At 40.6% G+C, this 14,612-nt stretch overlaps 1 protein-coding gene across 8 annotated transcripts in view; it reads left to right on the top strand.

Moving 5' to 3' along the window:
• LOC121859527 (F-box only protein 44-like) overlaps positions 1 to 14,612 on the top strand; it is a 43,803-nt gene that overhangs the window by 7,176 nt on the left and 22,015 nt on the right. Inside the window, exon 1 of one of the 8 annotated variants that reach the window (XM_042356404.1) lies at positions 6,131 to 6,524. The exons of 1 other annotated variant lie outside the window; for it this stretch is intronic. In XM_042356404.1, the coding sequence (XP_042212338.1) occupies positions 6,459 to 6,524 (66 nt within the window). In that variant the 5' untranslated portion in view covers positions 6,131 to 6,458. Of the gene's footprint in view, positions 1 to 6,130; positions 6,525 to 9,525; positions 9,565 to 9,841; positions 9,920 to 14,612 lie in introns of those variants that run through there. 6 more of the 8 variants (XM_042356397.1, XM_042356401.1, XM_042356399.1 and 3 more) reach the window with 6 other exon arrangements.

Below are 14,612 nucleotides of genomic sequence, written 5' to 3' on the forward strand. Positions count from 1 at the left end.
TTCCATGAAGAATTGAGGGATCTAGTAGAGACTTCTTGCCATGATGACACAATCAATTTTACAGCCTCCAGGACGTTGAATTGTGTCTTCCAGAACTGTTTCAGTGTTAGTTCAGGATCATTGGAAGTTGCCTGATGACACCTCCTAAACATTTTCTTCATGTACAACTTCTTGAAGTTGCTGATCACATTCTGGTCCATTGGCTGTATGATTGATGTAGTGTTTGGAGGCAAAAACAACACTTTCACAAAGTCAAATTGATACTCCAAATTGCTGGCAAGGTCAGGGTCATGACCAGGAGCATTATCCATGAGGAGAAGAACCTTTAAAGGGAGTTTATTGGTGGTTAGGTAGCTCTTGACAGAAGGGCAAAACACATCAACAGCCCATTCATTAAAGAGCTGTCTTGTCACCCATGCCTTACGGTTGGACTTCCAATAAACTCCAAGCTTTGTTCTTACCACTTTCTGTTGCTTGAACACCCTGGGGTTTTCAGAGTGGTAGACAAGCATAGGCTTCAGTCGGAAATCCCCTGAAGCATTGGCACCAAGCAATAGAGTGAGACGGTCTTTCATGGGTTTATGCCCAGGTAAAGAGGCTTCATCTTTGGTGATGAATGTTCTTTTGGGCATCTTTTTCCAGAACAGCCCAGTTTCGTCCACATTGAACACTTGCTGTGGAAGATAATTTTCTTCTTCCATCAGTTTTTTAAATGCAACTAAAAACTTTGCTGCCCCTTCTTTATCAGCACTAGCAGCTTCACCATGCCTAACAACACTGAAAATGTCACTTCTTTTCTTAAATTTTTCGAGCCAGCCTTTGCTGGCCCGAAAATCTTCAAATTCTGTGCCTGAAGAACCAGGTTGATCTGCCTTTAAATGTTCGTAAATCTCCCTGGCTCTTTCACAAATGAATTCAGTAGAAACTGAATCACCTTTCATCTGTTTTTCCTTCATCCAGATGATAAGTAACCTCTCAGTTTCTGCGATTAGGGATCTACTTTTAAACACTCTTGTAGATTTGTCTCTCACTTTCACTTCTTTAAATTTGTCTTTCTGTGCAAGAATTGTCGACACAGTTGATGCCGACATGCCATATTCTTTGCTAAGCACATTTGATTTAATGCCTTGTTCATGTTTTTTTATGATTTCCTGCTTGGTTTAGATTGAAATAGCTTTTCTTGATCTCTTAGGCCCCATGCTGGATTCAAAAAATGTCAACACGTGTTTTTCAAAGTTAAACTTGTTGTAAATAAAGAATATTTTCTTTAAAATAACACTGCACTGCGCTATATATTGTCAATATGTAAAATAAATTTCAAATTGACCAATAATTTGCTTGGAAACAGAAAAAAAGCATTTAGTTGAAGAGAGTCTCAAGCAAGATGTTACCTCCAGTGAAAACAGAGAGAGACTAACGCCTGTTTGCTGTGTTAAGAGGCTGGATGCCGCGCATTAAACTAGTCACTTTACCTTCAATTATGTTCAATAATTGTTAAAATGACTAAAAAATTGAATATTAAACTTTTAAAATTATTGAATAGTATAAACTTCTTGATATTTACTAAAATAGTAAGGAATTTAAGCCCTAGAACCGATTACTGTATTGGTGGACTAATACTACAGCTGGTGGACTGCCAAATGCAAGCGAAAACATGTTGAGGTCGGTTCGTAAGAAATTCGTTAACCGAATTTTTGTTCGTTAACCGAATTTAAGAATCTTATGGGAGGCAGTTCGTTAACCGAAATTTCGTTAACCGAGGGACCACTGTATTGTGAAGAGCTTGGTACAGTAATAATTTTCCACAAGAAAGTGTGAGGACACACAGTTGTACATTGGTGAGAACAAAATGTAAGTGTGAAAATTGTGTTACCGATTTTCCATTAACCCGTTGAGCGTCAGCCAATATTAGACGTAATAGACACCCAAGTTGCGGCCAATTTTATTTTTTATTTTTTCCCTAAATCATCTAAAAATGGTCCAGGAAACATGAAAATCACAAGAATTCCTACGTCTGTGTGGTAACACTGCGTAGTGAATGATGGTGGAGGAGGTAGGGAGGGTCTCATGGCGCCCATCACCATGGCAATCGCCGAGTCATGCTCCTCCCCCACGCCACCCTGACAGCTCTCCACTTTCCTAACACCTCTTGTGTGTGTATTTCTTTTGTTTTATTTCTGGTTATTCCTCCCACATCAATCATTATTCAACATGTATGTTAAAAAAGGAATAAAACCGCTATGAGTTGATATGTTTATGTTGTTTGCTTATACAAGTCCCCCCAATTGGGTATTATCCGTGTCTGTGAATGGTAAAGGCTACGGAGGGTGTCATGGCAGCACTGCCACTGCCTGGTTCACATCATATAATTACACTAATAGTTCTGAAGAGTGTGATAGTCCTTGAACCATGGTTACTTTACACTCATTACAGCAGTAACGAGTATCCTTCCTCTTCTTTGCACTTCGTGACGTGTTGTAGCAGGCGTGACACTGCTTCTGTGCTTTATTCTTGCCGGGTGTTGGTGGTAAGGTGGAAGAAAAGTGGCGACCTCTGAGGTGGAGAGGTGTGTCACGAGCTGGATTACGAGGTGTTACGTGTTGTTCTTGCCAGTACCACTGAAACATCTCCTTCACCACTTCAACAAGAAGATGAAGTATTCTGATCATAGAGTGGGTCATTATCCGACTCGGAAAAATCATCTGGGGTAAGCTCTGATGTAGGCTCATACTCGACAGCGAGTTGCGAGTATTCCTCCTCAGTCCGCCTGGAAGCGAGAGCGGTGTGACGTGTTCACGCGTGGCTGGCGTGAGCGTGACTCACCGAGTGATGAACACTGTCGCCGCTGTGGCATGCAGAGCTTGGAGCAACGTGGCCCGGGAAGCAGTATACCAGTAGGCAAGGAGGGGGTGATAATGTAGCTCTAAGCGCATCTCACTACTACCACAAATATGAGTTCAGGGATTAGCGCTGATCGTGGCTGGTCACCCAACCCGTATAAGTACGGGATTAGCGCTCGACGGGTTAAGGAGAATCTGAAGAGACATATACTCGGGTAGTTGTTCACACTGGTGAGAAAAATTGTAGTTATGAAGAGTGTGGTAAAAGTTTTCCTTAAAGGGTTATCTGAACCAACACATGTTTGTTTATACACACTGATCAGAAAAAAAAATTAAAGTGTGAAGGTTGTGGGAATAAGAGTTTTGTAGCAGGGAACTTCTCAAGTAACATACTGTATGGTTATATACACTCTCTTTATCTCTTCCACCACACTCGGTGTTCTCCCTTTATATCTTCCACCACACTCGGTGTTCTCCCTTTACATCTTCCACCACACTCGGTGTTCTCCCTTTATGTCTTCCACCACACTCAGTGTTCTCCCTTTATATCTTCCACCACACTCGGTGTTCTCCCTTTACATCTTCCACCACACTCGGTGTTCTCCCTTTATATCTTCCACCACACTCGGTGTTCTCCCTTCCCACCACACTCAGTGTTCTCCCTTTATCTCTTACCACTACATTAAACCTTATCCTTCCCTTCCAAAATATATCTACAGTATACAGAACAGTATTTAATTACATTTAGAGAGAGAGTTAATAGAGTTGAGGTTATTCCACACCTTAGTGGTGTAGTGATAAAATGGAAAGTTTATGTGTGACATTAACATAGTTGTGACAGACCACTGAAACTGATGTTATTGGAAAATTACCGCCTAATGATTTACAACTCGGTAATGCCACCATACTTTTCAACACATGACACACCTCAACATTGTCCTTACTCCAAGAACAATAAAATAATGTAGGTGCTACTATAGTGTGCAGTCTACAAAGATATCTTTTGTCTAACTTAATCTAAATATCTTGTAGACTGCACACTATAGTAGAACCATAATTTACACATGAAGTCTGATAATTTTATATAAAAAAAATAGTGTACAATATTTATCGATTTTTAAACTTAAATTCATAATACATTGTTTGATGTTTCATTATACCAATGACTGCTGGAGAAATTCGAAAATATATTTAGTGGATTAATAATGAACCATTGACTGAAACAGACATTGGAGTGCAGTACAGTACTTGAGTATACTGTAATGGAAAACAAAACTGGTACTGTATTACAAAAGGTTTAAAGAAAGGATATTTTTAATGATTGTAATTGTGTATGTAATTCACCATTGATAGGAAGATCAAAAGTGTGGTGAGGGATACTTTAAAACAAGCACACAGTGGTGCCAAAAGATGCTGACGAAAGATGAATAAAAATGGGAGAAAGGAAAGAGTGAACTTTTTCAAGAAGCAACACTAGACGAGTGAAGGGTCCCAATGAGGTCAAACAATAGTAGGAAAGTGAAGCTGACCTTTAAATATTTGTTACGACCCTCCTTTCACCTCTTACCCAGCTTGCACCACTGGTTACCAGCAGCTATGGTCGTATGTATAGAAGCAGTAGACAATTTCCTGATGTTCGGTATCAGTGTACAAACAAACAACAGGCTGGTAGATTTCCACCAGGTCACAGAAACACACTTGTGCACTGTGGTCTCCTTTAATAATCAATGCTCACAGGGTAAGTTATTACCACTGGACTTCTCACTTCCACTATGTAATCAGCACACTACCAGTGTACAATTCCTTAGTCTTTTCACTTTATATCACTCACAACAATTCCACAATGCTTGCCCAACAATTATCTTCAGTTGTTCTACTTGGCTTATTCTTGACACTGAGCAGAAACCGTTCACTGACTTCCTAGGCAGCTCCCGAGTTTTTATATACAGTACATCTTGTAGGAGTTCGTGGTATAATGTTGTCTAGCACTCAGGATGGATGGAAACTCTAAGGTGGTTTTCTTGTATAATATAAGTTATATGATAGACAGTCTGGTGCTGGAGGTGCCGTGTGGTGAGTAGCTGCTCAGTAGAGACGTTCGGTGAGTAGCGTGATGAAGGAGGTAGAAGTGCAGGAGCTTCGTTAGAGAAGATGTTGCCTGTTGCTGGCCTCCTGGTTGAATGAATGCTGACAGCGTGGAGCTTGCTGGAGGAGGTGTTGCTTGTTCAAGAAGAGAGACCAGAATGAGAAAGCTGGTTGGTGAGGAAGCTCAGAGAAGGACAGCCGGTGGGTCGCCATGCTCGCTGGCGGGAGCGAGGACCGCCAGGCAGGCGAGGAGGAGCGAGGGCCGCCAGGCAGCGGCGGAGGAGGAGGTGTTGCGTGTTGTAGAAGTGAGGCTAGAATGAATCTCAATGGAGAGACAGAGCTTATGTACCCAGCAGCCGCGAGTCCTCTATGAGTCATGTTGGGAAAACCCGAGAAAGTCGCTGGTCTTTTGGTTCCGTTGCGAGGTTACCGTACCATCTGGTGTCGCCGCTCGCTTGGTTGCTAAGGAAAGCGTCGCAGGTGGGATGCAGCTACGCAGTTTGTAGGGGAGACGTCCACTACAATCTCATCAGACGCCTAGAGCATTCTAACGACATCCAGACACTACACATTGGAACAGAATAGCTTGTAGAGTTCTAGAATGATCTAGGCTTACAGTACATAAGTATATCATAACAAAAATGATGCAACACAATCTAGAAAATTCTTACATAGGTAATACATCAATGTACAGTTTACAAGAAAATCTTCCTAAACTTGTCAAAATAACTTGCTTGGAAAAGAAAATAATCAGAACACCTAGTTCACAAAATTATAATAATAAATTATGCCTCGGCATGACACTACCCACTCCCTATTCCTCGTGTCGTCCCGACACACTCATTCACTATGAACAGGTGGACCCCCAAGTTCACGGATTTTTACTTCGCAGTTCTCGATTATTCGCGGATGACACCTTGGATGTACCCAGGAATGTCTGTGGATAGTTTTAAAGTTGCCGGCACTTTCGCGGCTAGGACAGGGAGCCATTCGTTCTAGACAGTAATTTCCTTTACCTGTATTGTATACAGTATATGTGTGTGTATGTGTGTAGACACACACACACACACATACAATACTACAGGTAAAAGAAATAATTTTCCTAAGGGCAAACACAAAGAAAATATACATGTCTTTGAACACAGTAAAAATGCACCCCCCGTCTGCAAATGTTATTCGCGGATTTGGCGATTCGCGGCCATTTTGAGAACCTAACCCCCGCGAATTTGGGGGGGGGCCTGTACATGATAATCATGAAACGGAGCAGGTCTCCTTTTCTTCCACTGCTGCCGCCAACGTACAGGGATGTCTTCAGAGTCCTCCCTTGGCGCAACAACCTCAGTCATTATCAGAGTGGCCCCCCTCTCCTGTCACGTCCAATTCCACCAAGAGGGAACAGTGCTCCTCTTCCATGTTCATGGTCGGGTTCTCCAGATTCTCATGGCCCTGATTGCTTCCAGGATCTCCGGTCTGGTCCTCGTCGGTGGCAGGTGACAGCTCCTCAGAGTCTTCCCAGGTGTACTGCCCTGGCCCATGATACTGCCACAGACGATTGATGTGGACTACCTTTGGTTGAGCCTTTCTTCTTCCCCTGATCTGGTAGGTCATATATGAAAGGCATTCCACTACAGTGTATGGTCCTTCCCATGGACTCTGCAACATCAGTGACTAACCTTTCTTCTGCAGAAGGTTATACTGTACAGCCAGATCTTATCACCGTCCTTGTAGCAGACCTGGTTTGCTTTGACGTCATGGTTGCGCTTCATCACTTCACCTGATAACTCCAGAGCTTCTTGGACTTGATGGTGGACCTCTGTCAACCATTCTTGGAGGCTTTTGATGTAACTGGTGGTTTTGTTGGGAAGTTCTTCATCAGGTGGTCTTCCTGTCAGCAGGTCCACTGGCAGCCACAGTTCGTGACCCAGAGTCAGTTTTGCCGGTGTGTATCCAGTTGACTCTTGGGCAGCTTACCAATATGCCATCAGCAGAGCAGGCAGCTTCTGGTCCCATTCTGTCTGCCCCTCAACACAGTACTTGGCCAGTTCTTGTCTCAAGGTCTAATTAAACTTTTCTACCATTCCATCTGACTGGTCAAAGGAGAATGGTCCTAGTCTTCCTTATGCCCAATAGTTTCCCGAAATTACAGCATTCGCTGAACACAGCTGACTCAAAATTTCTGCCCTGGTTCGAGTGCAACTCGTGGGGCACACGAAACCTGCAGAAGAACTGGTCCACCAGCACCCTGGCAACAGTCGTGGCTTCCTGATTTGGGATGGCATATGCTTCTGGTCATTTAGTGAAGTAATCCATAGCCACACAGATGTACCCCATCTGCAGTGAGTGGCAGGGGTTCTGCAGTATCCACTGAGACCCTCTCCATCAGTGCACCTGCATGGTACAACTGCAGTGGGCACACGCATGAAGCTTTGGTCCTTTCTCTACGCATGCCAACCCAGTAAAATCTTTGCCACGGGCGACTCAGGGTCTTCTCCACTCCCAGATGTCCACTGGTTAGAATGTTGTGCATCTCCCTCAAGATCTCTGACCTTGTCTACCAGTACCTGTTGAGGCCATTGGTAGTCACCCACTGGCACGGCAGCAGGCCATCCTTCAGCCGAAGAACATCCCACTGCACCCAATAGTTTTAAGTCATCGGACTTGCTCCAGAGATCATCTCCCATGCTGTCCTCACTGAGCTCTGTTTTAGCCACTTGACCATTAGTCGCAGGTCTTGGTCTTCCAGTTGCAGCTTCTCAAGGCCTTCCCTGGCAACGACTGGATCCTCTTCCACTGTAGTGGGACTAGTACACTTCTTGGGAACTGCCCCTCTCCTGCAACACTGTTGACAATCAGAATCACATGGTCGTCGGCTCAGACTGTCAGCATTCCCACGTTTCTACCCAGGCCTGTACTGGATGATATAGTTGTGCTGATCTACCTTCCCAATCCACCGTGCCAGTTGTCCTTCTGGATTCTTCTTGTAGTTGTTTCTGTTCTCGTTGTGATTGTAGGAATTGCATCAGATCAGCCATGGAAATCTCCCCTTGCCAGGCCTGGCTTCTGGTCTGGACACCGTCACCTTCCATCTTGACTAATATCTCACTGCTAGGCTATTCCTACTCCTGACACCAGTGTTACAACTCTCCTCCTTTCACCGCTTAACCAGCTTCCCCCACTGGTTACCAGCGGCTAGGGTCGTATGTACAGAAGCAGTAGATATCTCACAAGAGTTGTCGAATTACCACTGGCTGTCCTGCCAGTCTCCAGTAATTTCCTGATGATCAGTATCAGAGTACAGGCAAACAACAGACAGGTAGATTACCACCGGGTCAGAAACACACTTGTGCACTGTAGTCTTCTTTAATAAACATTAATTCTTCACAACACTGTTAACAGGGTAATGTTTTCACAGCTTGACTCCACACTTCGAGTATATAGTCAGCACACTACTAGTATCCAACTCCTTGGTCTTCTCCCTTTATATTAATCACAACAATTCCACAGTACTTGCACAACAATTGTCTTCAGTTGTTCTGCTGGGCTTATTCTCTACACTAAGAACAGAAGTGATCGACTGACCTCACTGATGATGAGATGGAGAGAAGAGATCTTTTTGCTCTGAAGATGGAAGGCGGTGAAGGAGGAAGGTAAAGTTAGGAAGTGGGAGATTTGATAGCAGGTGGGCTATCCACATTGACCTCACCAGGCAGCCAGCGGCCACTTATATACGCCTCTTCAGACGCCTATCGAACATCCTAGAATCACCCAGAGACGCCTGGGAGATTCTAGAACGTTTTACTGTGATCGAGGCTTACAATAATAAGTAATTCATAACTAAAATGATACAATACATTTTAGAATATTCCTAAATAAGTAATACATCAATATATACAGGAAAATTTTACAAAATTTGCCATAATAACTGCTGCATTGGGACAGAAAACAATCAAGACCCCAAGTTTACAAAATTATAAAGCAAAATTATGCCTCGGCATAACACTGCTTTTCCAGAGGGAGACCACTACAGTTCATTTGCTCTATGAAACCATAAGGCAATTATATAAGAATTTACTAGGTTATTTTTGCCGCCCAGAGTTGGTGCAAAAGGCAGACATTACGACCTTTAGTAATGAAAACAACCACCTACCAATTAATCAGATTTTCTTGGCCTCAGCTATGCATGGGTTGCTTCAAAATGAGGAGCATCAAAATCATGGCGTAGTAGATGATGTGCGACATAGATATCGCATAGATGGTTAATATGTGCATGCAGTTGAAGAAAATATTTTATTTCATTGATAAAATATGGTATATGTGCTCATTTTTATCTCAAAAGAAAGTTTTAGACTTCAGTTCCGGGGTCGGCTACTCAGTGACAAACAGCGTTTATTGGGGAGAAATCCACTAAAGTATATATATATATATATATATATATATATATATATATATATATATATATATATATATATATATATATATATATATATATATATATATATATATACTGTTAAAGAATATGATGTATTTATTTGTGTATGAACCTCTGTACTCCAAGCTTTGTCAATTAATTTGCTAAACTAAAGTAACCTAAAGCCCAAGCTGCTAACGAGCCGGTCAGTGGTGAACAGGATAAAGTACAGTCAGTATAAAGTAAGACCTCTGTAACAGCTCGGGTTGATTGATCATGACAACTAATTAATTTTTTTACAGTATTGATTTATTTTTAGTTGTGCATATGTATTATTATATATCTTATATCAATAACTTTCATTTTTATTTGTACTGTTCATCAAGGCTGTACGTTTGATGTATTATAGTAATGTGTATCCAACTTGTTTTATCCTACAACTATACCAAACTAATATTTAAATAGTTACCTAAAGAAACCCACTTCCCCTAATGACCTCTGCTAATAGAGAAAACGTGTGGTAAAGACTGTACGGTATGTTGTAAGCCGTGGTAAGGTTGTCCTCTTCATGTGGGTGGTACAGTAGGTCTAATAACTCTATTTCATTAATTTTTACACATGTTCTTTTCTTTATATTATTTTAAAATGATAATTTTTTGAGGGAAAATTTGTAGTTTGGACCAACCATGTCTCTTGAGTTGAGCAATGTGTTATTCTGATGGTATAGACAATATTAAGACACTTTTCTTCTATAACTTTTCTCTTGCAAATCACCTGAAATTATCCCCAGGTATAGTTAAGTAATTTGTAAGGGAAAGGTCATAAATAGTCTTTGGTGAATATAGGACTAACCAAAGGGCGAAATTGATTGAAAATAATTACAAAAATGCCGAATTTTCATTGTTATATTATAGTGGACACTGTTGTAGTTTGTGGAAATATGATAAAAAACTGATATTATTAAAATTAAAGCTACTTAACAGTTGTGGTTATGAAGAACAGACCTAACCAACCAAACCAAACCTACCTAACCTAACCTAACCTAACACCAAGAGATAGAATTGTGCACTAATACAAAGAGACCCGGATATTATATAGGACTAACCCGCCGGGCTGCATAGCGCCTCAAAATTCACCATATCATAGTAAGTTCTTTCTGTTTAATATACCGGGGAAGTTTGGTAAGGTTAGGTAGGTTAGGTTAGGTTAGGTTAGGTCTGTTCTTCATAACCACAACTGTTAAGTAGCTTTAATTTTAAAAATATCAGTTTTTTATCATATTTCCACAAACTACAACAGTGTCCACTATAATATAACAATGAAAATCCAGCATTTTTATAATTGTTTTCAATCAATTTCGCCTGCGGGTTAGTCCTATATAATTACCGATTTTTTTCCGAATGTTTAGATAATTCTAAGACATTTTTCTTGTATGATATTTTGGGGGGGAGTAAATTTATAGAGAGGCACCTTTCTTTCTTTGGATATTAAAATATTTTTCTTGTGGTTTTTCAAGAGTTTCCAACGAATTTGTTATTCATTTCTGCCGGAAATCACTTGTTTTTTAAATACCCCTCCACCAAGGGAAGATGTTAGGAAATTGGAGTATTAGGTTGGGTAAATCACAGAACAGGTGATTTACACTGGAGAACAAGGCAAAAATCGTTCAAAACTCATCAAAACAATAGGAAAAAAAAACATACTTCTAATGCTGAAAGATATGTAACCTAACTTAACCTACCCCTTTTGTCTTTGTAAAAACCCATAAAAAATCAACAAAAACCAACCAGCCAACCAAACCTAAACTGACTTAACCTAACCCCTTTATTCAAGCCCCTGTATCTTACCTTAATCTGAAGAAGAATCAGGCCAAATGTGTTGTTCTTCACCCAGTGTACACTGATTATTACACTTTGGACAAGTAAAGTTGTTTGGTAATACAACCGTGTTATCTAAAAAAATGAAATGGCCTCACTATTTTTCAGATGAAGCTTGTCAATTGTCTTAAAATAATCTCCATCACAAAGTCGGCACAGCTCTGCCACCTCTTCAGCTATATCTGGTACTGAAAGTTCAAATCTCCGCTCCCGGCGCACCCAAGGATTGTTCATTGGCTAAGACAAAAAAAAACTCTTGCCCAATAATAAGTCTCCTCACTGTAGCCAATAAGAAACTCCTACCTGCCCCCGCACATGCGCTCCGTTACCTCCAACACGGAGGTAACGGAGCCCTGGATGAGGGGGGGGACAGAGCTTCTCCGCAAGACGTAAACAACAAATGGCGACACTTGTGACTGACCAAATACAATAATTGAAAATTATTTACTCCGTAATTTCTGGCAGAAATATCATAGAAGAAAAATGTCTTGGAAATGTCTAAGCATAACGAAATACATATTAATAACAGCGAGAGAAAGATCGGTGCTTTACTATAAATTCACCATTGTTGGAAATTAATGTTAGATTATGTTTGGTCGTTTTTTTTGGTGGTTTTCTATGTTTTTTTATTTTTTTTGTTTTTTGTTTTTACACATAAAAGGGATTAGGTTAAGTTAGGTTATATTTCTTTCGGTATTAGAGATATAGATGACTTACCCGCCACCAATTTTTCATAGGAAACGATTTTTAAAATGCTTTAGTTTGTGGAAATGTGTTAAAAAGTGGTTATTTTTTATTTAACTTAACCTAACCATATTACAGGTATATAAGAAAAACAAGCAACAGAAGCATTGCTAGAAGTCTGCACCAACCTAACCAAAAAACCTACCTAACCTTACATAACTTCCTAGCCATGGGGCTCTACCCCCGAGACCTCCCCCCCCGTATATTAAACAAAAAGAACTTATTTGATATGGTGTAATTTTACGTTTTTGTAGATGTGAGAATAGCCTCCCGGACCGTGCAGCTCATAAACATAACACTGGCATCGATTGGAGTGTGGCAGAGAGAGAGAGAGCAACGGAGTGTTTTGAAATACGTCAATGTGATTGGGTGTTTACATCCGGAAATACGGCATTACTGCCGAGAAAATAAAATACGACACACCTAGGTGCCTAATTATTCAGAATTCACTAATGAAAATATACTACAGTATAGTAAGAATATAAACATCAAAACAAATAACATATTGGCAGGTTACTCATCAATATTAACCTGATTTTCTTTAGTTTTTCTCTATCTATGATCATATATCACCAGTAGTGACGCCCAAGCACATGATAACAAGGGACAAGTCACACCCATATGAGCAAGGAATAATATTCCTTGCATAGGAGTAATAAAAGTGAGTTCTGTTATAACTCGTGTTTTGATAACGCGAATTGGCTCTAACGCGATTTATGAATAGAGGAACGATATTTGTATAACGCGAACGCTTGTTTGCTGTAACGCGATTTTTGCTTACTATTTCTCCAATTTTGTGGTATTAACTGTGAATATGGTGAAGAAGAATATCTCCAAGAAGCGTTCTGGTGATCGCATTCCGGTGATGATCGTAAAAGAAAGGATATAACACTTGAAGAGAAGCTCGATGTTATCAACCTCAAAATCACCCTTCTCCCCCATCAAGTTATATTCATATTTTTTCAAGGTAAAGTGTTACATTTACTGTATGATTTCATTATTAGATATGAATGTAACATTAGACTGTGCTATCCTTTGTGTTAGGCTAACTACTAATTTTTTTTCAATTTCGAGTAGTAATCTGCACCTAACCCTATTTTCTCCATAAGCCCTGTTATTTCTATTACGCGATTTTCTATAACACGATATTTTACAAGAACACAACTATCGCGTTATAGCAGAACTGACTGTAATGAGGCGGCACCGACCGCCCTACCACGATGAGTCCACCGCAACCCGTGACTCCCAAACACAGCAACAGCGACCTGGTAATAAGACGTGACCCTGAACTCTCCAATAAAAGGGGACCTATAGGGGAATTTATGAGTCAGTTGTAACCGTAAAGGTACCAGCCAACACTCGCTGCCTGTCGTCCCACCCCTAGAGATCAGCACGTCATACCACCAGCCGTACTAGAGAAGTCCAATAATAGCACAACAAAGTGTCAGTCCAGGCCTTTAACGATGCGCTGACTATTCATCGAATCCACATAAGTACTGGCCACGTAGCAGGTAGTGGTGCGACAGTCCTGAACCATCCCCAGTCGACATAATTTGGAGTGCCCAACCCAGTGGTTAGGTTTAGTAAAGAAAATCTGCAAGCTACATCAAATGCATCATAGCAGAGCTCATTATTAATACAGTCCAAGTTGTAACCCTGTTAGCTGGAATAATTGGTGCAAAGCTCTTCCCGGATTGAGTAATTTCCATATACGGTACTGGGACAAATTTGTTATCCTTGAAATTTTTCTGGGTACTGCGGATACAGACACTACCGCACATCCCCGAAATGTTTCCGGTTGCTGGGAAAAGTTTTCCAAGAGTCTCAAGGAATTCTAATTATACATTTTATCTCGCACGGACAAACACTTTCCTATTACAATCAGGCCTTGGTCATGAGCAAAATTATTTACAAGTAGAGAAAAAGTATACTACATAGCTTCTTTTTTCAGGTAAGACTATTATTTTTAAGAGTCAATAATCACAGCGAAGTTAAATGCACATAGCATGATGAAGATAGAATATGTTTCATGGTAAAGTGTACAATAGTTAATAAAAGTTTGTTTTCTGGGTACAAGTCCACTCCTTATTTGTTATTACAGGTACAGGTAATGATATGCTTCATGCTCAAAACTCTAATAAGTGAAATGTTTTTCAGTGAAAATCATATCCCATTTACAAATACTGTATGCTTAAACCTTCGCGTGGACAACAATACTGACTGGCAACTGACCCCCTGCATGAGAGGGGGACTGACTCTGGGCTTCACGCTGTGCATTAAAGTGTTAACGTCCAAGGTTTTGGTTTGCCCAGACAGTACTTCCTAGCTCTCGGTGCCACACTGCCCACAAGCATGGGGGGCAATGTGGTTGGACCTTTAGATGAAGATCCAACAGGAATGTCTCCAAAAATTTTATTGTCTTTCCATGGTTGTTCAAGGGCAAGAGATAAAATTAATGAGAATGGATGCCCCAAACCTTTCCTCATCAATATACAGTACTAATTATAGTATAATAGAATAGATAAAGTTGAGAATGAGTAGATGTCTCATATCTAACTCTGGCAAAGAACCAGCCCATCACCATAATTTTTACAAAAAAGAAAATAACCTTACAGGGTATTTGACACAAATATAAAGTACAGTTTATATTTGTGTTGA

This window comes from Homarus americanus, unplaced genomic scaffold (assembly GCF_018991925.1).
Source record: "Homarus americanus isolate GMGI-L3 unplaced genomic scaffold, GMGI_Hamer_2.0 scaffold7626, whole genome shotgun sequence".
Taxonomy (NCBI): domain Eukaryota; kingdom Metazoa; phylum Arthropoda; class Malacostraca; order Decapoda; family Nephropidae; genus Homarus; species Homarus americanus.